Source organism: Rhea americana, unplaced genomic scaffold (genome assembly GCF_003343005.1).
Source record: "Rhea americana isolate MKP2758 unplaced genomic scaffold, rheAme1 scaffold_26, whole genome shotgun sequence".
In the NCBI taxonomy this organism is placed as follows: Eukaryota; Metazoa; Chordata; class Aves; order Rheiformes; family Rheidae; genus Rhea; species Rhea americana.
Window position 1 is genome coordinate 4,724,310 of NW_028186379.1, and position 24,177 is coordinate 4,748,486.

At 38.2% G+C, this 24,177-nt stretch overlaps 1 protein-coding gene across 1 annotated transcript in view; it reads left to right on the top strand.

Moving 5' to 3' along the window:
- JAZF1 (JAZF zinc finger 1) overlaps positions 1-24,177 on the top strand; it is a 104,405-nt gene that overhangs the window by 60,703 nt on the left and 19,525 nt on the right. The window contains exon 4 of the mRNA XM_085307623.1: positions 10,764-10,960. Coding sequence (XP_085163749.1) covers positions 10,764-10,960 — 197 coding nt within the window. The remainder of the gene's footprint in view (positions 1-10,763; positions 10,961-24,177) is intronic.

The window sequence follows — 24,177 nt, forward strand, 5'->3', positions numbered from 1 at the left end:
GCCGGAGGCGGGAGGGAGGGCGGCCGCCGGCGAGGCTCCGGCGCGCTTCCGCGCAGGCCGAGCAGAAGCGGGGACTGCGCTGCTCGCCCGCGTGCGTGCCTGCGCCCGCTACGGCCGCACGCGCTCAGCCTGATGGGGCCCGGTTCCCAAACGCGAATCGTTGTTCTGCTTTTATGCCTCTCGGCTGAATAATTGCACGTTGGGAGTTGTTCTTCATCCATAGGTACTCCCCCCCCCATATAGCAATTACATAATGAACTGTTAACTTTGTCAGTCATTTGTTCCTCCAGGCAAATCAGCTTAGTGTAGAAAGGTACGTTCTTAAAATAGCGTGTAATTACAGGAACGCGAGTTCTGTCGTCTTTTTGTATAAAAGAGCAAAAAGGTGTAGAAAGGTTATCRTCTTCCTTCTTCGGTTTGCCGTGTCTACCTTGACCTGAACTTCCTTGCCTTTCGTCAGGAATCTTTCACATCGGCTGTTTCACAGATAAGAGACTAATTGCAGCAGAGCCCAAAGGGCTGGGGTGGCTCTGCTGGCCATTTTAGTGAGGCTGCCTTTTCAGTTCGTTGCTATCGTCCTTCCAAACAACTCACGATGTCTGAAAATTCAGTTTATTAAGACCAGACATTTCACATTCCTAATGTTAAGATTGCTGCAATTTTCCATTATAAGCTTCACCCCACCCAGTCCTTTGAATACTAATTTATAATCAGTTTTAAAAAATGTTTTTCCATCTAAATCTTCRCTTGTACTTTAAGCTTGCGAGAGCATCTTTTGAACTGGGTGTTCCTTATGTCAAGACTTTCTCAATGAGAGGATCGTGTTTTGGATTGGTGCAGAACCTTTCTCCTAGACACATATAAAGTTTGTTTAAAAATAAAATTAAATGGTAAGTGCACAGACTTTGCAGTCTGAGAATTGGCACTTACAGGATTAAAGAATTTATTTATTACGCAGGTTATTACTACATTTTTGCCGTGTTTTTGTGAATAGGTATTCTGGTTTGCTYGCTGTGTTGATGCTATTGGAGGAGCCAGTATGTAATACATTTCTGAAAGACTGGAAAATACGTTGGTTAATGTGTTTGACTAATACCATGTAGAATATCAAAGATTGGCTTATTTATGCAGATTGATCCTGGACATCTATATAGCTAACCATCAATGCTTTGTGATAATGTCTGTATTTAAATTCTTCCGTGATGACTCTGGGTGTTGACTTGAATTCTCTAAAGAACTTGGTATGAAATGACACAAGAATAACCTGACATAAATGGAACATTACAGAAATAAAATATGTGACATTTTGACTTCCTCCTTCTTAAAGTTAGAAATCTTTCAGGCCTCAATAAAACCAAACCAAGTCCAACATTTAAAGTGGATGTCATGCATACATATGTCTACTTCTGTGTAGGACTGAGCAAAAGAAATTGTTTTTATGTGAATAGTTATAATAGGCTCTTCAAGAAGGAAAGAGGGTGGACCAGTAATGGAAAAAAATATGGTATTTTAGGTTAAACACATCTGAAAGTACATGTCCTACTGGAACTAGGCAATTTGACAATACTCAAGCCTGTGCAGAGAGCCAGAGCAGGGCTGCTACACTACTTAAGTCCCACATGAACTATTTTGAGCTTCAAGTCAATTTTAGGAGATACAGACCCCTTGTTTTTATTCTATGAGTAGATTAATTTTACCTTCTGCAAAGTGACTGAGAATTCAGTAGTTTCTCCAAATAAAAATGCAAATATAWTTTAACTCCCCCACTCTTTCTTCCCACTAAAAGAAATGTTAATTTTCTACTCTGCTTTCCAGAATTCTGCACTTAGTTTGTGTTAAAGCACAGAGTATTCTAATAAGTCAGCAAATGCTATATAAAAAACCATAAACTATTTAATATCTAATTTGTTAAGTTAGAGTATTACTGAAGAGAAATTGTTAGTACTCTTTCATAAGACATAGTCTTTAGTTAACGTAGCAACTTTTATACTAAGCAGATAAATTTGGGACTTTGGTATATGTGATACAAATTTTGAAAATGACAATGTGCATTTTTAAAACTTTTTTTTAAGAAATACTTTAAATGTACAAATATTCTTTACTGAAAAGCTCTTACTAGTTAAACTTAACATTTCACATTATTGAAATCTAAGAGTCTTCTTTTAGGCTCTGTTACATTTGATTGCTGTGTAACGTTACATTATTTGTGTGTATTAGCAAGGATATGAACTGAAATGTAAGGATTCATGAAGATATATTCAGCAACTAATTAAGCAATAATCCATRAAGTATCTGCTGTTAGCAGCCGACGACGGCTGCTTTGTTCGTTAATGACCCTGAGCCAGCGGAGGCGGCTGGACGCCCGGACAAGCCGGTTGGTGAATGTGGSGAGGATGAATTCTGAAATGACGGCTGCTCTGTTACACTGAAGTCATGGGGGTGTTGCGGCATTTTGAAAACCCAGCCCTACTGTAGAGAAGCCTGCAACTGTTCTACACCGTTGAGATATTCCTTTTTTGCCAAAGGCAAAACTCTGGGATGAGTTTGATAGCTAAGAACTAGTTTAGTAGTTTCACGTTAGAGGCAGAGCGCGGCATAATTAGCACTTTGGTAGGATATACTTGAAAGGAATATCCCAACTCTTATTTATATGTAATAGAGGTGACAACAGCATGCCAAAAAGTGGTTGGCTTCCTGCAAATTGTCTCCTTAAGTATCTCTCTTGCCTAACTATTGCCTTCGTGCCATGGAAATTACAGAATTTTGAAGTTACGGATAAGTTATAGCTCTGTTCTGAAACTCAATCGTCGCTTCAAAATAGGGAAGGAAAAAAATGGGAAGACAGTGGGAGGGAAGAGAACTTAGAAATTTGTTTCTAATGTTTTGGAMATTACTGTTGCTTTCTTAAGTTGGTTTCTGTGAGCCCTAATTTTGTTTCTTTTAAACAAAGAAATACCATTTGTTTGTTGTACTAGTCAAGGGGGTAAGTGATGAATTTGCATTACAAACAAAATACGTAAAATAAGACTGCATCTTCCCTGATCACATTGTTGTCCTAGTGTTTTCTGTGGCATGCATTTTTTCTGTCAATGTTCAAAAAAAGATTAAGTCCTAGAGTCTGCATTTGCTGTATGACCTACACATGCACAAACTCAAGAAAAAGGTAAAGTACCTTTTTTTAATGTATCTTGAGAAGATTCAGAATGTTTATTTTTAAGTAAATAGCTATTTTTAGGGTGGTAGGCCACACGTACAACATTTTGATTAAAATGATTAAAGACAACATTGGTGCTCTGTACAGGAAAGTTGATATAGTAAACTAAGTCTTAGTGCAGTAGTTACAGAATAGGACAAAACAAATAGAAGAGAAACAAATCTTTTCCAAACAGAAAATATTAGTTGAGGAAAATGGGAAAGTAGGGATTTTTTACATCCTAGTAATCTCTAGTACATCTGCTGAAAATGGATACATTCCAAAAATGTGTATGTTGTGTATTACTTTTTATCTGATTTTGCGTTGATAATTTCACATCTTGAGAAAACAGGTTGAAGAATAGAAATGAAAGAATTGTACCACCAGCAAATTATTCTTAAGACTAATAATAAAATGAAATCTGATCCTGTTCCCGTCTCCCTAAGATGCTCMTCAGTTTGCCATAAATATTTCTTATTTAATATGTAGACAAAGATTTCAACAGATYAGTCTGAGTAAGATTAGTACTGAGAATGAACACTGAGTTCCTTTGTAAGGCCTGATTTCAGAAGAATTTGCTGTATTGAAGCCCAGCTGAAGTGCATTGTGTCCCTGCAATGTACTCTGGGCTGGAAGAGTTCTTTCCAGAAGCTTAAAAATACCCTTTAGGGATTTGTTTTGCTGGTTTCAGCTCTGTCATGAAATGTGATATAGGTTTGGGGAAATAATTGAGAGTGGATTCTTGTTTTGGGGTGTTACTTCTCCATTTGTTGGAAGGTTATTTTAGAGAATGGGAGGGGGAGGGGGAAGCAAAAAGAAGCTCTGTATAAATCGAATGTTTTAGCACTACTTCGTAGTCTGGATAATACTCCATAATCTAAATAGTGGGGGAAAACGCGTGTGATTATGCACATGTCTTAATTAGGCTTTTTCACCCTGGCATTTCATTGTAGAGTTTTGCTGAAACTGTGTTGAAAGTTCTCTGAAGAAAAATTGAGAGCTGCTGTGCAGCAGCAGAGGCTCTCCTAGAGCTGCAGAACACTTTGGTTTCCCCCGCGGTGTGAAGGATGGCATGTGAAAGTGCTCAAGGGTGTTCACGGGGTAATTTGAGTTAATGGATAGTAGGAAAGTTACCCATATATTTCTTTGCTCGTTGTCACAGAAATAGTGTGGCGAGGCATTTACTGGGGACATGGATTGTCTTTGCTTTGGCCCAGTTTGGTGAAGTTCAGAGATGAGCAAATCCTTTCATCCTTCCCAGGAGACAAGACAGCTGAGCTCCACCAGTTTAGATTTCACCAGATTGCTGCTTATCCTAGTAGTAGTGCAACTTAATTGTCTCTTCTTTCAGGACCAGCCGGGTTGTTTTGCCTTTGCTTGTAAAGGCAGCCAGGGAAGTGGATGATGTGTCTGGTTGGCGGTGCATTTCTGGGTTCACAGAATCCCAAGCTGCTGAAATGGGGTCCTGCCTTGAGAAGTGGGTCCTCCAAACTCCTATTCAACATAGAGGCCTCCTATGGTTTTCAAATATTGCACAACTAGAGATGCTGCTAACCTGGCAGTGTTTAGGGGAGGAGGGGAAATACTAATGTGATGAGGAAGTGTGGAAGCTAAACCTACCATCTCAAACCACTTCTTTCTCTTGGTACAGAAGTGACAAAAGAATTGTAGACAGAAGTGGAAGAAAGATTGARGGAGGAAGTAGATATAACCAGCACTTTGCTCTGTTAATTGCACAGAATAGCAAGAGAAATAATGGGTGACTTTTAATATGCAGTTAAGCTAGTATGTGGCCCATCTGTCAAGTAAGTTTGGCCGCTTTTGACCTAAATGTGATACAACCAGAAAGTAGCGTAGATCTACTATGAAACACCATAGATTGCTTCTCTTCTTTCCAGCAGTGGCCAAATTGAACTTTAATTTAACCAGCTGTTGGGTTAAGGAGGAGTTTGATGAAATGCAAGTGGTGGAAGTCCAGCAGCATGATTTCTTAGGTTTTGGAAAAGATGACAGCCTTTTCTCCATACAGCCTAACCAAATGAGGCAAACATGAAGGTGAGCTGAATGTCACTAGTAATGCTTTTCCACAGTCGTCTGTAGGATAATGAGAAAAGAGGTCAGAATTAATTCTGTTCTGCTACCTCGTGGCCTGGCACAACTTGTCAGTGTGAGGCCCAGGACAGTGTTAAGTTACTGTCAAGTAGCTCTGCCATTTTTGTAAGCTTGTGCRCAACTGGACGGTGTTATGGAGCAGTCCTGGGCCTAAACGTCTCTGCAGCATAATTGTTTTGCAAGCTCAGTTAATCCCCCTGCACTCTCTCCTGCAGGCGGATGCAATAATTGGGGAGTGACAGACCTGTAATTGCTTCATCTCCTCTGTTGGCGTATGTTTTAGAGATTAGATCATGAAGAAACCAAATGGAACAAATAAATACTCAGAGTCAACAAGGAAGCTGTGACAGGCTGACTTTGCTCTTTGTGTAAAGGTCTGTGAAGGTGGGGATAGATCTGGCCCAAGCTGGACTAACCTGCTGCATCAGCAGGCTGGAACAACCAGGAGGAAGTGGAAAGGGGCTCCTCTTGCCCACGGGTCTTAATATTCTGGTATCTGTAGCTGTCACTTATTAAGAGGATATATCCTCTAGGGCAACGAATTTGTTTTTTCTTCTTTTAAGTTAGTTCTCAAGTATAATCTTTCAGTTTATTTCTAACTCATTTTTATAACTACCTTGCCCTCAGTCTGGGCATATGAGTCCAGACATTTCCAGAGCACTTAAAACTATCTTAGAACTGTGTGTAATAGGAGTTTTACGATAAACTAACTCTGACATCATCATGTGAGTCATACTGGGGCATGATCCTGGAACAGTCAGTACAGATAGTTTTAGGGAATTTTTGGCGCTTGAGAGCAGGGGAGACTGCTTCTGTTCCTTCTGGCTTCCAGTACACTCCCCCCCACCATACACTTTTTTTCTTTTTTTTTATGTAGAGATTTGGCAAAGGTCTGATCTTAAAAGACTTTCTAATTTGACCTTCACCTCTACTATTTTTTGTGTGACTTTGTTAGTAACAACAGCTAATGCTGTTTGTATTATATTGCCACCTATATTGAAGGTTGTGCAACAATTTCCATTATAAGACTGTTTCAGTTGCTTATTATGTTGCCAACATTCAGCTGTTTGGGCTGAAATTTTCCATGCTGGGTGTCTCCTTCAGGCTGAATTTCTTGGGAAAGTTTCAATAAAAATACTTGAACCATTCCAGGGAATGAGAGGAGGGGGAAATACTATATTTTGCTCATGTTTATTAAAGTTGCTGCAAGCACTTGATTCAGAAATCATTGCACCTACGTGTTTTGAAGCAGGGAGTTGAATTTTTGGGAAGGTGGGGGAGGGGAGAAAAAACARGGGTAGAAAAGGGGGGAAGTTGAAGGGGGGGGGGAAGAGGGCTTCTCCCTGACATTATGAGCTGGGTGCAAGGAAGCCTACAGACCGCACGCCTCTCGAAACAGGGTCAGTGAACAGCTGGGGACTGAATGATTCTCCTTGTTCTGCTRCATCTATGGGGTGCACTGGATTTGGAGAGAGAGGTGTACGAGGCACAGGCACAGCCCTGTGGAAGAGGCRACGGCTACACTCTGGATGGTCGTGAAAGGAGGGCAATGTTARAGAGTTAGGAATAAGACTTGAAGAGAACGGGGTAGACTCACTCAGTCGTCAAGGAGAGCGATCTGAAGCTGGCAAAATGGACTAGTTAAGCAAGGAGATACAATTTAACCTACCAGGAGTCTTACAGCAGCCTTCATTAGTTACAGTTCGTTATCTCTTTCCCATTTCTTGTACATGTAAATGAGGCAGGGAAAATAGTATGCAATCATGTAATTTGGAGACCAGCATTCAACCTTAATTCCACCATATCCAGTTTCTGAGCGCTTGATGTTGCTACCTTAATGCACTTTCAACCAGAAAATTAAAGCCTTAGTTGGTAATGTTATTCTGTGCCTATGTTAAATGTTCTTACTGTAGGCTTTGAAGAACACCGCCRTAGTCTGGCACAGTTAAATTAAAATGCTGAAAAATATTCTAATCTGAATTTTCTTTTGAAAAGCATTGCGTTGCCAAACATGTAGGGGATTATTTGGATGTGAAAGGTGAATTTCGTACTTCAGATCTCAGAAAGCAAACTTATCAAAAGACTCTTCTTCCATTTTTCTTGTGTTTATGGTGTAGACAACAAGTGGTATTTTGGAGTATACTCAATGTGCTTAGCCCAAATGGGAGGGAGTTAACAGGACAGAGAGAAATTTCAGCTATAATTTCTATTTTTCCTAATTTTTATGGACTTCAACCAGACTGGTTATACCTCAACATTATTTTAACATTGTTATTTGTGGCTGAGTTTATTAAATAGCAGTGTTCATGCTTCGGGTTATTATCCAAATTTTCAAGGATTTATAATGTTACCATAACATTTTCTCAAGGAATAAGACTTCCCTWTCAGGAGCAAGCATACATAGTAGTACAAATTCCAAAAATAAGTGAAGTAGGAGGTTCCTATTTAAAGGAAAGCAAACATGTGCCGGTGTCCATTTTATTAAGTTCCTTTTACTGCATTATTCTTTAGTGAAATTCAGATTTCTATTTGGAGACTGTTTTGTCAATARTATCTGTAGCCAGGAGGAAAAAGGCTTATTAGGGAAGAAAAATTGTAAAATCAACTTACTATGGATATCTGCTTTTTAAATATTAACTTCATAAAAATTCCATATCTGGGTTTGACATGATGCATTGTCTCTGTTCTGAAGGAGGTAAGTTGCCATGTCAAATACCTGGTTATTAATGTCTTCAGATTGTGTRTTGATGTTGCATATCATGGCAAAGATCCACTTACCAATGCCCACGTGTTTTGGTCAGACTGAATACATCTTTATTGCTCCAATGGTACTTAAAATTTCATGCCCCACAGTATGCTGAAGACGTGTTAAAGTACACAGGTCTTCAAAAAAGAGCTTTTTTTCTGAGATGCAGGACAAATTTGTCTTCCATACTTGGCACAAATGAGTAAAAGGCCTCTTTCTCTTTTCTCCTTTTCCTGATGCATGCCTTTCTGTTCCACAACTGCTGTTTTTTCCTTGGAGATCTCTCCATAAGTGATACCAGGCTTGGACTCGCTAGCAAGAGAATCTGCATAGCTTCCACTGAAACAGCCTGTGTATTGCAAACAGTCACAAAATTTTGAGTTTCCATGGAGCCTAAAAGAATACAGTGATTCATACTAATTTAAACTGTTGGTTGCAGACAGGAGTAGAAKCTGGACTGTCTTACAGCACCGTTTTGCAGATGCTGTGGTGTGTATTACATATTGCCATGAGACTCAGTAAGATCTGATGGTCACAACAACAGCACTGACAGTGCTTATTCTTGTCAGTGTCCCTGTTTTGGGGATGTTACGATACTAAGCATGCGAGTTTTTCCTTTCCTTTTTCTCTTCCTTTCTTCTTTCCTTTTTTTTCTTCCTTTTTCCCTTTATCTCATATTGCAAAAGGAAGGACTGAAGAATCAGCTGGTCCAGCCTGTGGCCTGTGTGTGTTAAGTCCTTTGGAAAATGGCAGGACTTAAACTGTGAACCASATAACAGATCTTCCCTCTGCCTCCTTTCCCTCAGGAGCTAAATACAGATATACCAGCCTGATGTTAGGTGCTTTCTGGACACATATCAAGGACTACTTGCATATCTTCACATATGATAAAGGCCCATGGAGTCACACAAAAAGCCATTTGTTCACATAGTAAATAGAGCTGWCACAGGACCAGAAATCAGAGGGGAAACCTAGCTTAACAACTGAATTTCTTCATTATTTTCTTTGCAGATTTGCTCTCTGCTGCCACTTCCATGCACGAGTCTGCCTCCTCTTTGGTAGGCTCCTCTGAGGAGAGCATGACTGAGAGAAAGGCAGGTCACCTTCACTGAGCCCACTGCAAATACTTGCCAGTAGCTGTTGTCATTCTGTTTCGTTGCTGGATTGCACCTCTCAGTTCCTGGGTGGGAGCTGGTGCCGAGGCAAGTGCTATACAGACGTTGCAGGTAGCTGCATGTGTCCATCACAATTTGTTGAGGTTACAGGAGCTCAAAATTTAATGCTTGTGGCTTAGCTAAAACTTAGCTTACCTTGTCTAATCTAAGTTAGACAAGTGTGTAGGTGTAGCTAAAATACTATTTRCATTACATGTGCTACTGTGTATTGTATTATTGACTGTCAGGTAAAATAAAAGCATGGATCAGTTTGTACATGAAGAATAGAAGACTATGCAGACAACAGGATTTATTGCAGGTTGTGCTTTTTAGGAGTCTTCCTAGATGAGTATTTAGGCAGTGGAGAGGAAAGGAGGCAAAGGAGGATTGAAATATCACTTGAATAGTCAGTGCCTGAAGTTGGTGTAACAGATCCCCTTGTGGGGATCCACAGTCTTCTCAAATGAGGGTTAGTACAGGTGCCAGCAGTGGTGCCTTGAATGTAAATATTGTTAATGATTTTGTTACTAAAAATATATATATAAAAAGACAGGAAAATAAGTAACTTTCTGTGAATGTGCCTGTTCCAAGGGGCTTGGCTGAAATTTGGGTTGCGTTTCCAAGAATGGGCATGAAAGCTTGGTGGGGTAAAGTGAAAGAGATGTTTCCRGGAARGGCTTGTCCGTGTGCGGTGTCATTRCAGAGTTGTAGTGGATAATGCCATATGAGGTGTTMTGGTGTAACTCTGTGTGGGCACTCTCATTTATAATAAAAGTGGCCTTCTTCACTGTAATTGATCTTGTTTAGATGGGATCAAAGTAAAAATGAAAAAGGCTATTTTTATTCCAGGTGAGAGACCCCATGCAAAAAAATTGCTTTGGTAGAATTACTACTGTAATTCTTGCATTGTACTAACGGGATTTCCTCTTAACAGCCCAGAGAGATGAACCTTGAGTTGTGCTAAGCCTTTCGCAGCATGTACTGAASTTTTACAGAGAGATGACATTTGGTTTTCAACAACTGGGAACTCCAGTTTGAGGAATTACAATGTAATTGGACATCTTTTGTGTCAGACAACACTGCCTGAAACCCTTAGAAAAAAAGATGTGATTATGCTAAGCTGGAAACAATGCAGCTACGCAATATAATTCATATCACCACTTTGACCTTCAAATTCAATACATTTGCCTCAAACATTTGTCTCCATTATAGCTACTCAGCTGCTTTTTCACGAAGGTTTGAGAATAGTTATTGTAACATTGTTTGTAATGCTCAACTATGGTTAGAGATTAATAAAACCTGTGTGCATGATGCAATTGTCTAAAATAAATTATATCAAAATTGGAAGCAAATGCCCCAGATCTTGAACTCGCTGTGAATAAGCTGTTGGTGGAGGAGTTTGTAATCTTAATATCTGTGTTGCAAAAGAACTTGTCATGGCTGAGTTTGAAACTCCCTTCAGTCACTGAGAGTGAAAAATATTTATTTTACCTTTACCTAAAGCTTGCTTGCTGACAGTGTGTCAGGCCTCTTATCCTTGTGATTGGCCTTGTTCTAGGTTTATGACTGACGCAGCTCGACGTGAGCAGGAGTCTTTGAAGAAAAAGATTCAGCCAAAACTCTCTCTGACTTTGTCAAGCACAGTGTCCCGTGGGAATGTATCCACTCCACCTCGCCACAGCAGTGGAAGCCTTACTCCCCCAGTCACCCCTCCAATCACTCCATCCTCTTCATTTCGCAGTAGCACACCTACAGGTAAGTATCTGCTGTTTCATTTATCGTAAAATCAGCTGAGCAGTTTCGGTATGTGGCTTTTGGAGAGCAACAGACATACTGAAGCATTGGGAAGAACCACCCCTAAAAATAAAACAGAAAAGCTTTGGAACTTTTTATTTGCCTTTTGATGTCTAAAATGTAATTTGTGTCTAAACTGTTCTGCAAATCAGAGAGGAACAATAACTTGAAAGCTGGAAGCTGAGATTATTATACAAAGAAACTGATCTTGAGAGAAATCACCAAATGTAGCAGGATCTCTGATACAACAGTAGGMGAGCTCTTAACATGGTACAGTGACAATGTAAAATAAAAGTAAAAAATGCAGTCCTGTTTTCTCATTCTCTCTTTTTCCTTCCTTTTCTTTCTTTTTTTAACTGAATTCACAGCTAGTTTTTTTTCACACAGACTACGAAATGAAAGTATTGAGCATTTTCATTCTCTCTTAATTGGCATTACTAACATACTCTTTCTGCTCAGTCTACCCAATGATTTTCCTGAATTACGTAGCCTTTACGATTTTGATTGAAGTTAGCCAACAGATTGAAATTATCAAGAGTGGACTGGGAGTGGTGTTCAACTAACTCTGTACACACACAATTTTCTTTAAGAAGATAAGTTTTTAAAATATGTGTATTAAAAAGTAGGCTGTATTTTTTTTTCAAAAACATATCTTCTACTGGTTTTTCCAGCTACAAAAATCCAAAGTACACAGTTTTTGCACTGATTTAAAGAAATTAAAAATTGTGTTCTGTGTTGAACCAGATCTTTTGACTCATGTAAGTCAGACTGGTTTACATTAGGTAGAGATCTTATCTTTAAATTCTGATAAACTTCAGATTAAATGCAGCTACTTCCTCCTAAAAAGGCAAATGCATATCTTTGCTATTTTGTAATAAATGGACTCAACATATTCCTTGTAGTAGGAAATAACATGAGCATCCCTGCCTTGATAAACTGCAATGCCATCTGTTTTCCATAAGTTATTTAATGTTTCATTATTAATTAAATGGAAAAGTTTTAACTGTCCTTGTGACACTCTGTCTGGAAGTTCTGAAGTGAGTAGATTCTTCAGTGTGACCCTGCGTATGAAAAAGTGAAGCGTGTGGAATCCAGCTAAATGAAAAAGTCCTGATGTAATAATTTTACTTCTGAAATTTTGTTTTTCTCTATTATTTCATGTTTTGAACAAACTGCTTCACTTCCTTTGCTACAGATGTCAAGAAATTACTGCTTTTTTATTTTACTTTTTGTTCGATCCCTGCTGAGAAGGCCAGTTTATGATGTGGTCAGGTACCATAACTTTGCATCTCTGTCAAGAACRCCAGTTAGCTAGCTATCTACACTTTGAAACACATTCCATCGAACATTAAAAGAAAAAAAAATGTCTAGCTACTAAAATACTTTCATTTTATATATTTTTCAAACATTTTAAATTATTCAGAATGTTGTTTTACCTGTAGTTAGGAGGACTAGCTTTTTTTGGCTAACTGAGTTTCTGGGAGTCCTGCTTGCCAGGTTATAAATAATACCAGCTTCCACATTCTGAATTTGCTGTTCCAAGTTCCACACTCAAGCTGTATTCCAAGGTCAGAATTTGTAATAGCCTGGTAGCAAATATCATATATAAACCAGATATTCTTTCTTGGAGAACTGTTACATTAACTCACAACAGAGTTACGTTTCGGCAGCCTCACCCCAGAATTTCCATTTTTCTCATCTTAAAAGCTTTCTGGACCCAAAATAAGTGTTGAGATTTTTCTGATAACAACAAAAATTTTCCCAGTGTTTGCTTGGCATAGGATTTTGTTCTCCTTGATGGATAAAACATATACAGACGAGGAGCTCTGAGTCATGAAATGGCTGAGATTTTCTCTCTTTCCCTCTGTCCAGTGCCTGCATGGAGAGCCCAGGATGGCCAGCAGGTTGATTTTAGCAGCCTGTGTGTGGATTATTGGCCGATATGAAACCCTGATGTGCAAATGTGTATGGTAATCTACTAGCAAAGTGCTCAAACCGTGGATAGCTAGGGCAAAATCTGTCAGGAAGACAAACTACAATATATGTGAATGCTCCTGCTCTTCATTCTCTCAGTGCCTACAGGACTTTCCAGCCCTGCAGGCATGCCCTGTTCTACATCCAGTGAAAATACTGGATATTGCTGTATTCTTTCTGTGGGAGCCTGCTTCATTTGTACTCCTAGCAAACTGTCGTTAACTCATCTTTGAATAAAGGTAAASAACTGAGTTGTGGTAATTTCAGAAACCAAAGAGACTGTTTCTCCTTAGATTGTATAAAAGGCCATTGTGTGGGTTAGTTAAATATTTGTTATAATTCAGATATAATCATTGTCGTCTTCAACTTTTAGACCAATACTTCATCAAAAAGAAAATGAGATTGCTTTGACACAGTTTATTCATGACATTCATGATTGCAGTTTCTCTTTTATAAGCTCTTGTATCAGTTGGTCAACACTTCATTAAGCTACTAAAATTCAGCAACAAATCTGTAACTCCTTGCTTCTCTTCCCATTCACTTTATCAAGCTAGGGTTCCCAGTTCCCATGTGGTCATTGTGAACATACTGTGCTGCTTAGTGAGTGCTTATATAAAGTGTCAGCTTTTTTTYCCCCTCAATCTCAATTCCTTCTCCAGCTCTTACCTATGAATTCCCTTAGTGTTTTCACTTTTTTTTCAATTTTAAGTTTTCTTTTAAGCTATTAATTTCTTCCTGCACTTAATCATTTCTGTCATTCTTAGTTTCACTTAGATTCAAAGAGCACCAGTTCTTAATTGTGAGAATCAAATCTAAACTTAGTTACCTCTATTTAAAATCTATAAATATATGTGTGTATATATATTTTCTCTATACATAGAGAAAAATAGAGAGATACAATGTAATAAAGTGTGTCTATATGTCTTGCTATGTTGTGTTCTCAACCTATAGATTGATAGTTTTCCCTTCATCATCTGAATTTATTGTTCAGATGTGACTATGAGTTATTGGAAGATGCCTGTGTTCCTCCTCCCATCTCACTGAGAACTTAGCTTTTCTGTGGTTATTCTTTCCTGTCTTTGCTCAGAGTTTCACAAGGTCTCCCTCTTGCCTCTTCCTGAGCTTCAGAAAAAATATGCACTCATTCTTTYTATACAGTGTAGCTCCAGCAATGCAGTTTTTTTTTCCTGTCCTATCAATTCTCCGCAGTGTCAATCAAGATGCTTTTATTTACATACCCGGTTTTCTACTTGTTTTTTTTTCTGTTGTATTTTCCATTAGTACCATTCTCATAGCATTGATCAATAGACAGAGGTATGTTTGGGTGACTGCCCTATTACTCCCTTCTTCATGTTAGTTTTAGTACTACAGATTTCTGCAACACATCCCCTTAGGTTTTATCTCTTGACCAGGCACTTATTCACATTCAAGCTTTTACTATGATCCTAACCTAAAGCATTCTGCTCTAGAAGGTGCATATGAAATGGAAAACTGACAAGAAAAGTATTTATGTCTAACCCTCATCACTGCTTGGAGGCTTGCAGTTGCTTCTCGTCTGCTTAGCGCCAGGAGCCTGGCAATATCATTATTGCAACACCTACAAGTAGCACAAGGTACAAGTCCAGCATAGTGCATATTTAGATACCAGAGAGAAAGCGCATCTTACAGGCTGTTGAGCTGGCATAGCTCATATCTACATATCCCTCAGCAGACAGTAGATGTCTATTTGCCATCTTCATCTGAGGAAGAAGCCTGAACTCACCGATCTTTTGGGTCCCATTTTTTGTTTAGTGTTCTCCGTTTAGGTTTACTGCTCTTCTCTTGGCTTCATTAGGTGTGGTAGCGYTATTTGGGGTGAAGCCAGCAGCTGCCTGAATCTCGGTCATCTCTGTATGTCCTTAAAACTAAGCCCTGCAGTTTCCTGATGCTGTTAAGCTACGGTTGTCATTTTTCAGCAAAGCATAATTTCATATAATGATCTCCCATCTACATATTGAYCAGACTGGAATCCACTTAGCTTACGAAATTTGATAAGAAACAGTTCAAGGTGGTTTGTCTGCAGAGAATGTTTGTTGAGTTTCGTAGTAAAAATCTGGGCTAAATACAGACCAAATTCTCAGATGGAGCTGAGCAGCTTCCAAGCTGACACCCATCACATGCTGCAAATATTGCATGCGTATGTTCAGCACCTTGTCCTCTGTGAATGAGATTATTCATGCAGAAGCAGAAATATTCAGCACAGAAGTATGCTCTTCAAGGTTCTTCTCAGGTAATGAGGTAGACATGTATTTATCTGCAAACTGTGTATGCGTTAGTCCTCTGAAATGACCCTTTTGTGGTTTTGGTGGGAAGTAGAAATACAGCAGTTAATTCCTATATCTCCCCTCTGCTCCCTCAGGTATGATTGGCATGTGCTCTCTGCTTGCATTTGGCTTTCTGTTCACTCTCGTACAACAGATTTTCTCTTCTGAAGACCTACATCCTCTAATAATAGCATAAGTTCATTTTAAAAWTTTGTCCCTTTTTTCCGTTTTAACAATAGCGTCTCCTGGGAGCCTGTATTTTGTAGTCCTAAATGTTCTTGTTAGAATTTGCAGGCAGGATTTAGCAGAAGAAATGGCTTCCATGCAAATCCCTAGGATGACAGAGAAATATAGCTAAGTAACACCGGCACATAACTTGTTTTGGAAAGACACTAACATTCTACACACATTGAAATGCCTCTTTATTTAAGGAGTGCTGAATTAAGTCACTGAAACTTACGTGGTCTTTATTCTTTAATGTAAACTTTAAACCCACAAAACTAATAAAGTCTAGTTGTAGATAAAAATGGGGCTGACGTTGCATCTTTAACATGCACTGTTAATTTTTATAAACATTTTTATACATCTGTGTGGCTTACAGATGAAATTTCCACTCCTAATTTCCTGGCTTTTGGGGTTAAGTCAAAGCAATAACATTCCTTTGAAAATTATGATATCTCTTCATTCTGAAAAGCTTTTAAAAATATTCAGTGATAGTAACTTATTGGTAATTCATTATTAAAATAACCTGGTCTCAATTTTGGTTAAGAGAATATTTCATAGTAATGAGTCTCAGGCTTAAAAAATAAAATAAAAGAAAACCACTTTTGCATTGAAGGAGTGCCAAAAATCATCTGAAGCCACTGTTTTGTATGAGTTTGTTTTTTCTTCCATAATTATGACTTTTTTTTTCTTTATGATTTCAGGCCTGGGATAGTAAATTTCAGCCTGGAGTGAATTTTTGGCCTTGTTATAAATCCTAAAGCAAGAGTTTAAAACTACCAACTGGCTTTTTAATAGCTCGACTATACGTCTTTTTTTTCATCTCTTCCTTTCCTCTCCCTTCCCCCAAAAAGGCTGGAATATTTGAAAGACTCGTAATTAACATTACATGTTGCCCTACAGAAACTGGCTCTCAGACCTCCTTTCCTGTTTATTTTGATTTTAATAGATCACAAGTTATACCATTTATGTAGTTTTAATAGGTTTATAAACGTACTTACTGCCCGGTCGCGCCGGGCAGCGGCTGGCAGCCGGCGCTGGCAGGGCGCGCTGGGGACGCCGGCGCTGGCCGGGGCAGCTCCGGCTGCCTGTCAGTCCTGCCCCTCGTAAAGGAGATGAAAGGGCGACGGGTGCCTGGGTGGTCACGGCTGACCCCGCGGGAGAGCTGGCGAGGCCTGGTCTGCTCTGCAGCCGTCCTCGTTTCAGTCGCTGCCTAGCCAGGGCGTTATCTGATCGGCTAGGGGGAATACCTTGCCGGGGAAGCATCGGGGCGGTTGCTTGTGGACTGGCTGCGGTGGAAGAAGTTTCTCTTCCCGTGATACGGCCACCTGCTTTGAAATTTCCACTATCACAATCTCAAACTCTTCACCAAAAYGTAGCATTGACACCTTTATTCACCAGCAGAAAACACTTGTCAACCTCCTCCATTTTGCCATATTTAGAAATACCATTCTAGGTGCTTTGGCTTGGTTGTTTTGTTTTGTTTTGTTTTTAACTAAAACATGTAAGTAATAATTAATTTTAAATTGGAGGAAAAATATGTTATAGAATTGCCCTTAACATTTCAGGAATCTAAGATCTAAAGTGTAAGAGGTGATACTGCAATCAAATAYACCTTAAAAATTCAGTACAGGAATATTTTAAGACTTCAATATTTTAATTATTTTAATATTTAAAGAAAAAAATCTATGATTGARGTTTTCGGTTAGTACTTTGATGTAGCAACCATTGCATTTACCACCTGAGGATACTATTCCAATGATGATTTAGTAGATATATAGGAACTGAGTAGTTTGTAGATATATAGAGCGTATTTTAAAGTTGAATCCAGACTGCTTTGTAGCTTTGTCAGTAATCCTGACTGTTTCAGCCAGTTAGAACATATTGTGTGAAGTGGGCCAATTTTTTCCTAATAAATCATACCAGCGGTGAACCACAACTTTACATAATGTCATGTTTGATTTAAGGACAGAAAGTGAAATTTAATTTATTTTTAGTTTTAAAAAAATCAGCCTTCAGCTAGTAAATATTTTGAGAGCCAGTTGTAATTAGAAGTATTTTTGATACGTAATGCGACTACATTCTTCGATCTGTATGGTGATTTTAAATGTGTGTTTTGTAGATTTAATTCGTTTTAGAAAGAATCATGCCTTGTTTACATCATTACAGCGTATCTTTTAAAATTAAAATAGTATATATAAATTTATTCAGTAAAATTAATAGAGTCTTACAACTCATCCTATTAATCTTTTCCCTTGTTCAACTGGATTTTGTTTGCTATTCAAATGCAACTACTGGCAAAGCAGTGACGAGAAAGTTGCAGCTTCCTCTTGTGTTAATGAAAATTCTTGCTACTGATGAAATAATTTAGAGCTTCTTTGCTCCCTGTGTGGGTGACTCATTTAAAGGGGAGGCAACTCTCCTCCCTAATGCAACCAGGAATTTCTTCTTCCTCCTGTCAAAGGCTGTTGGGATTCTGAACTGGATCGATAAGGATCCGCTTTACTTCTGGCCTGTGAAAGGATTGTCTGTTGTGGGAGCTATTCTGGGGGAGATTCCCAAGCACTGTGTGGTGGCTTTGGAGTTTTCCCAATAAGTAATGTTATCTCAATGACATGAGATGGCATTCATATGATTCTGCTGTATAGCATTTTTCTCCCTGGATAATTCATGAGGGAATCCCAGGGGCCTGCCTTGAAACTGTTCTGTTTTCTCTATGAAGAATGCAAAAGTTAAAAGAAAGCCATCCTTTGTTTGCTGGTAAGAGCAAACAAAACACAGCCATTAGAATTAGGCATTGAAACAGAGTAACAGAYGTGCCAGCAGCTAATGTGGTTTAGATTCCCAATGTGTGTTGAGTTTTTGTTACTTTAAATTGTTTAAAAAATACGTTCTCTTTCTGTAATGCAAAAGCTCATTCCTCTTCATAGGTATCAAAGCAGCTAACATTTTAGTACGTTTTCCATATGTGATGCTTTCAACGGTGAAGTAATCATATGGCACAGACAGCTGTTGGGCAGAGTTCCTTYGCAGCACGTTAGAGAGAATCCAGCACAAAAAAAAAAATCTGTTCCACAAAGCTGCACTTCTACTGTCTACTTCAATCCTAAAAAGTAAAACAACATATTTTTTTCCACCCAAAGAATTAAGGATTGAGAGGAGGGAGAATTAGGTGCTTAGACTTTTCTTTCTTTCTTTCTTTCTTTCTTTNTTTTTTTTTTGATGTGCTTTCCATAGTAGCAAATTTCATCTGAATTTGTAGCAGAACTGCTGCTGATACCAGAATCTCTGGTTTCTGTCAGCAGGTGGTATTGCTGAACTCCACGTTAGGTTGAATCAGAATAGACTGTGAACTCCTATTGATCTGATAATCTGCAACAGYTTTTTCTTTAGGCCACGCAGATTGCCTTAGTATTGATATGAGTAGAGAGCGCTTGCTTGTTTATGATGCGCTGCTTTTTTAAACTAGTGCATTGCAAGATATTCTGTGATTAAGATTTTTAAGGCTACTTGAAATTAGACTTGAAAGCCAGGACAGTTAGTGGAAACAAGTACATGTTCATCTTATTTTTTAAAATCATGCTGTTGTTTCAGGTTATATATGCACATAAGCACATAGTTAACCTCAAGCATGTGACTACTGACGGATCAGGTGAATGCCCAACTTTGAGCACTTAAGTGTTTTGTCAGATTGGAATAAAGTGTTCTGCACTTTGCAGAGCAGCAATCTCAAGAATATATGTATGCATAAAAGCCTAATATTAGCCATCCAGTTTTAAAAAATCATCACCTACTTAGTGCATTTAAAATGCTTAGGTTTAATTTCCACAACTTATGTTAATGTAGAATAGTTTCATGTAGATTTAACTGAAAAAAAATAATGAAAAGTATAAATATGAGATTGAATCCCAGGGCTCTTTTATTACATCTGTGCTGAGATGTGGTCTGAGTATGCCACATTTTTGTGTGTATGACTTATGGGGTGTCTAGCATAGTAAAGCACAACTCAACCAAGTTCTACTGTAACTTGAAAAATCACACTTTCAAATGTCGGAGGAACCATCTCATTAGTTCAGATTGACACAAGTTTCTGCTTGCTAATTACCCGTTCAGTGACTGAAGAACTTGTATGCTGTGTTTTTATTAAAAAATAAAAATGTAGACCAACTCTTGTATAAACAGTATGGGCAAATAAGTGAGCCATGCTTCATAAAATGAAGACCAAATTCTGTTCTCCAATGTAATGAGAGTTTAAAAGCACTTGATGTTTCAGGCCTGCAAGGTATGATAAAATGTCTTGAGGTAACTGTATAAGAATTTTGCTAGTGCCAGGATTTCACATTTTCTATACAGATGACAGAATTTTGTTTATAATTATTGGAATCAAAATGGTTCTATCTAATTGCAGGTTTAGGGGCCTRTGTTAGTACTGCATGCTAATTAAGATATACATGTGTTTGCACGGCATTAGGAGTCTGAGGAGGCCTGTATGCTAATAGAGCCCTATGAGTGTTCTTGGAAAAATAAATACATAAATAATAATTTTTAAAAATAGTCAACAGCATTGTTCTGCTGTTGTGCAAAACAGGTGATCTGCATATAAGTTAGCTATAATACGTGTGTATACTTAGAATTGGTATGAGATTTTAGGAGAGCTTTTGGCTGAGGTTGTTACTGAGCATGTATAACAAGTAAAATCTGTGGTAGTTTCCAGTTTCTGCCTTAAGGAATAAAGTTATGGCAGGAGGTTTCCAGTAACAATGAAAAATAAGTARAAGTACAGTTTCCTATGGACATTTTCTTAGCATGGGTGATGTTTATTCCCAGCAACAGCTAGTTTTTTTCAGTGCTAGACACCACATTTCCCTGATTACTAGGGAGCCAGGCTCTAACGTCTCACCTATTCAGCTCTTTCTCTCAGCGATCTAGAGTGAAAAATGAGCAAGTGTTTGTCACTGTGCTTGGCTAAGCACTTCAGAAATGGATCTGAGTTTTCTGGCAGTCGTTTGCTGTCAACAAATCATCCGAGTTCCTTGGAGGGGCGAGGGTTTGTGTTATGTTGGTTGCTTACTGACAAAACTGAACCAAAACAAGAAATTGCATTCCCAGAACAAAGAGAAACTTAAATTTGGAAGATCTTTGGGGGCAAAGATGGTCTCCTATTATGTGCACAGCAGTAGCACTTTTATCATATGTTTAGATGTGACTGCATGGCAAACAATAATTAATAACTTATAGTCCCAACTTGAACAGCCTGAATTATCATGGAGACCAAGAAGAASATTATTTTAGTCCTGCCTGGCTTTGCACAAATTGGTGGCTCATTCGTTTCCAAGACTGTCTATACTGTATAGAAGTAGTTATATCTTGAGGTCCTCTTACGGTGAGGGCATCATTCTTTTGCATTGGTTTGCAAGTTGCTAGCAGTATGTGGTATGTGCTAGTGGTATGAAAAATCTGTTGATCTTCCGTTYCTGTCGTTCCCATCCTTGAACGTTCTTTCTATATATAGTCATTTCCTTCTTCCCAGCTGCTATTCAGTTCTTCCTCCCTCCAATTTTCTACTCTGTGGTCCTTCAAGAAGCTGGGCTAGTCTCTGTAAGAGAGTATGGGAATGAGATAAGGATAAGGGCAGCTTCTCCATGGTCTGTGAGGGAGCTACAGTGTGAACCCCAAGCTGGAATCTGCCTAGCTGCCCTGAACTTTTTCTTCAGCAGATGAAATCGGATCTGTGGTTGATGTTTTCAGCTGGCAAGTTGAGTTGCTGTTCGTCTCTCTGTGCATATGATAGTCGRCATGTTTTTCACTAGAGCGTTGCGAGGAAGCTTTCTCTAACTTACTTTTTTAGAGGTTTGAGATTCCCACAGTTTCTGCCTCTTAAGCTTGTTAAGATGGAATGAGAAGATGGGAATTCTCTTGTAACTAGCCCTTCTCAGGTTTCCTCATGGACACTAAACTTCCCTGTTTAGTCCTTTTTTATCTCCATCTTGAGCTAACTTACAGCACAAGTACAAAAAGGCCTGCTCTACGTACATAAAATAAAATAATTTTAAGTTGTTACCTATAATAATTGAAATGATTTTTGAAAAATTAGGGGCCATTTGTAAATGMACATATAAGAAAGTAAGATTCAGATAAAAATAGATGATGAGGAAAACAGGGCTGTGATGTGAGGAGAAAATACATGAAGACTTTTTTTAAATCACAGTTCTCATRGCTTTTCTCTGCATTTTCTGCTGTTGTTCTTCCTTCTCCTGTTTTAGTGGGTGCATTTCCTTTATAATTCTCTTAAATTTCTCCTCTGCTCTTTAACTTGGCAGTAAAAATGTATTGAGCCCCATTTGCTATAAAAACATGTTCTAGGAAAGCAATAGATTGACTCAGTGTCTCCTCTAGAAGAATTCTGAGGAAGCACATCAGAAATTTAACWTGACATCTTATTTATCTGATCATCTTACGCTTATCCTCCTGTTTGTCATACTTCTTCTAACCATCTTCATTCAGCACATTCTTATTTGATTCAAAGCTAAAATGCACTAGCAATTGCAAAGCAACTGTGCTGTAGAATTTGTATTTTAGTTGCATGTACTTATTTTGGAGTAGTTAATTGTATAGGAATTTTCACAATATTCTTCCCAAGGAATAATTTCATTGAAAAGTAACTATGGTGTCTAAACTATACCAACCCATAAAGTCATCACTAGTTTTGATTTTTGAGCTACAAAGCAACAATAGCAACATGGCTTTTGGAAGTACTTCCAAGTGCAGGAGTTGTTTTATAATCCCCACTTTAATAATCTAACTTGGCAATTTTTTTTTAAGAGTCAGGAACAGAAAATGTATGAGCTTAAATAAAGATTCTCTCTGTGTTCATCTGCAATAGAATTTCTTGATGTAGAAGCACATCCATTGTTCTCCCCTAAATTGATTTCTTCCCMTAAATGTATAAAAATGTCATTCATTTTTTAGAAAGCATGTTGTTTGAACGTGACTACCTCTCATGGCTTGTGGCATAATTGGTTTAAGGTAGGAATAGTTTGACACTCAAAAAGAAACTTCAGTGGCTCTGGATAACAACAAAAGCATTCATGTTTGTGTGTTTATACTGCAAGGGCAAATTGATGGAAGGATTTTTGTTGTTGTTGTTAACTATTTAGTGTTCTGAGTAATGTGGTAGTTGCATTGAAAATTACTAAATGAAAGCACAAATGTTTTTCAGAAAGTTGGCAACTCTAGTTGGGCACATGGAGCTTTTAAATGCTTATTAAATCTCATATATATATATATATATAAATGTGGTAGTTGCATTGAAAATTACTAAATGAAAGCACAAATGTTTTTCAGAAAGTTGGCAACTCTAGTTGGGCACATGGAGCTTTTAAATGCTTATTAAATCTCATATATATATATATATATATGTATGTATGTATGTGTGTGTGTATATACATATATATATTTTATAATGTGCACTGCAAGGCTGAATGGGATTTATTTGTACTATTGTAGTGTTCAAAGACCTGAAACAAATCAGTCTAGCTAGACTGMATATCTGCATATTGAAAACAGTCACGGTTTTCAAAAAGCTTCATTTTTACAGTGCCTAGCAGAGAAAAACATACTTATTTAGGCTAGCACTTCAATGTGCTGAAGATGGTGAAACTTAAGCAAATGTTTGAGTTTTCCTTGTGCTGCAGCCAAAGCAAATTACAAGTAGAAGAAAAGCAAGGACTAACATACCRTTTTGCACTTGATGACTTAAAACACAGGGAAGTTTATTTCACAGGGGAAAAGATGTATCTTGAATTGATGTAAGCCAGTACATGACCACTGAAATGATGTAAAATCCTAGGAAAGAAGACAGGGTAGTTTGCAACCAAGTGAGGTAAAGACTATGAAACAATTGCTGAGGCCAAAACTACATATTCTCTTGTCTTTTTAGCACTTGTGGCCTGGYGCAGTTCTTGCTGAAGATGAGACCTGGTGCTTTGTCCGTGCTAGTATAGGCTCCCACTTGTAGGGTTTTTCCGAGTATAGTCAGACAGCATCACTTAGAGCAGTTTCTCAACACTTCTGCCTCTAATGCCAAAGGATGCAAGAAGCCAAGGAGCAGTGGAAAATAACAACTTGAAATGTACTTTCATTTCAACTTCAGTCCAGTGATGTATCACCCGAAACAACTCACACCTGTTAACGAATGTTTTATGCGTCTGATTGAAACTGTGATAGCTTCTGAGAAAGRTTTGTGACAGCATACGAAGAGCAGTGCAGATTTTTGTTTTTAATCTTTGTTTTTAAATAAGAGAGAGGAGAGAGAACTCCCAGTTGAATGCATTCTTRTATTTGGATGTTAAAAACGCATTTCTTTCCCAGAAATGCAATGTAAGATTAGTTTTTAAATGTAACAGTTATTTCCTGTAGATTTTGTATATAGACAGATGACAAAAGAGCTTCATTAATCGATAGACATCTTAGCCCATACTGTTGATTCAGAGTATTCTTATTAGAGTTATCTTTATAATCGTGATGGAGTTCATTAAATCTAGATAGTCAGAGTATGTAAAAGCAGGTAGAGGGATGTATAAAGTATATTTTTGTGCAAAATAAATCCCTTTGGTCTCTGGTACATGGCAATGGAGAATGTGCCACTTTTTTTTTTTTTTTTTTTTTTTTTTTTTTTTT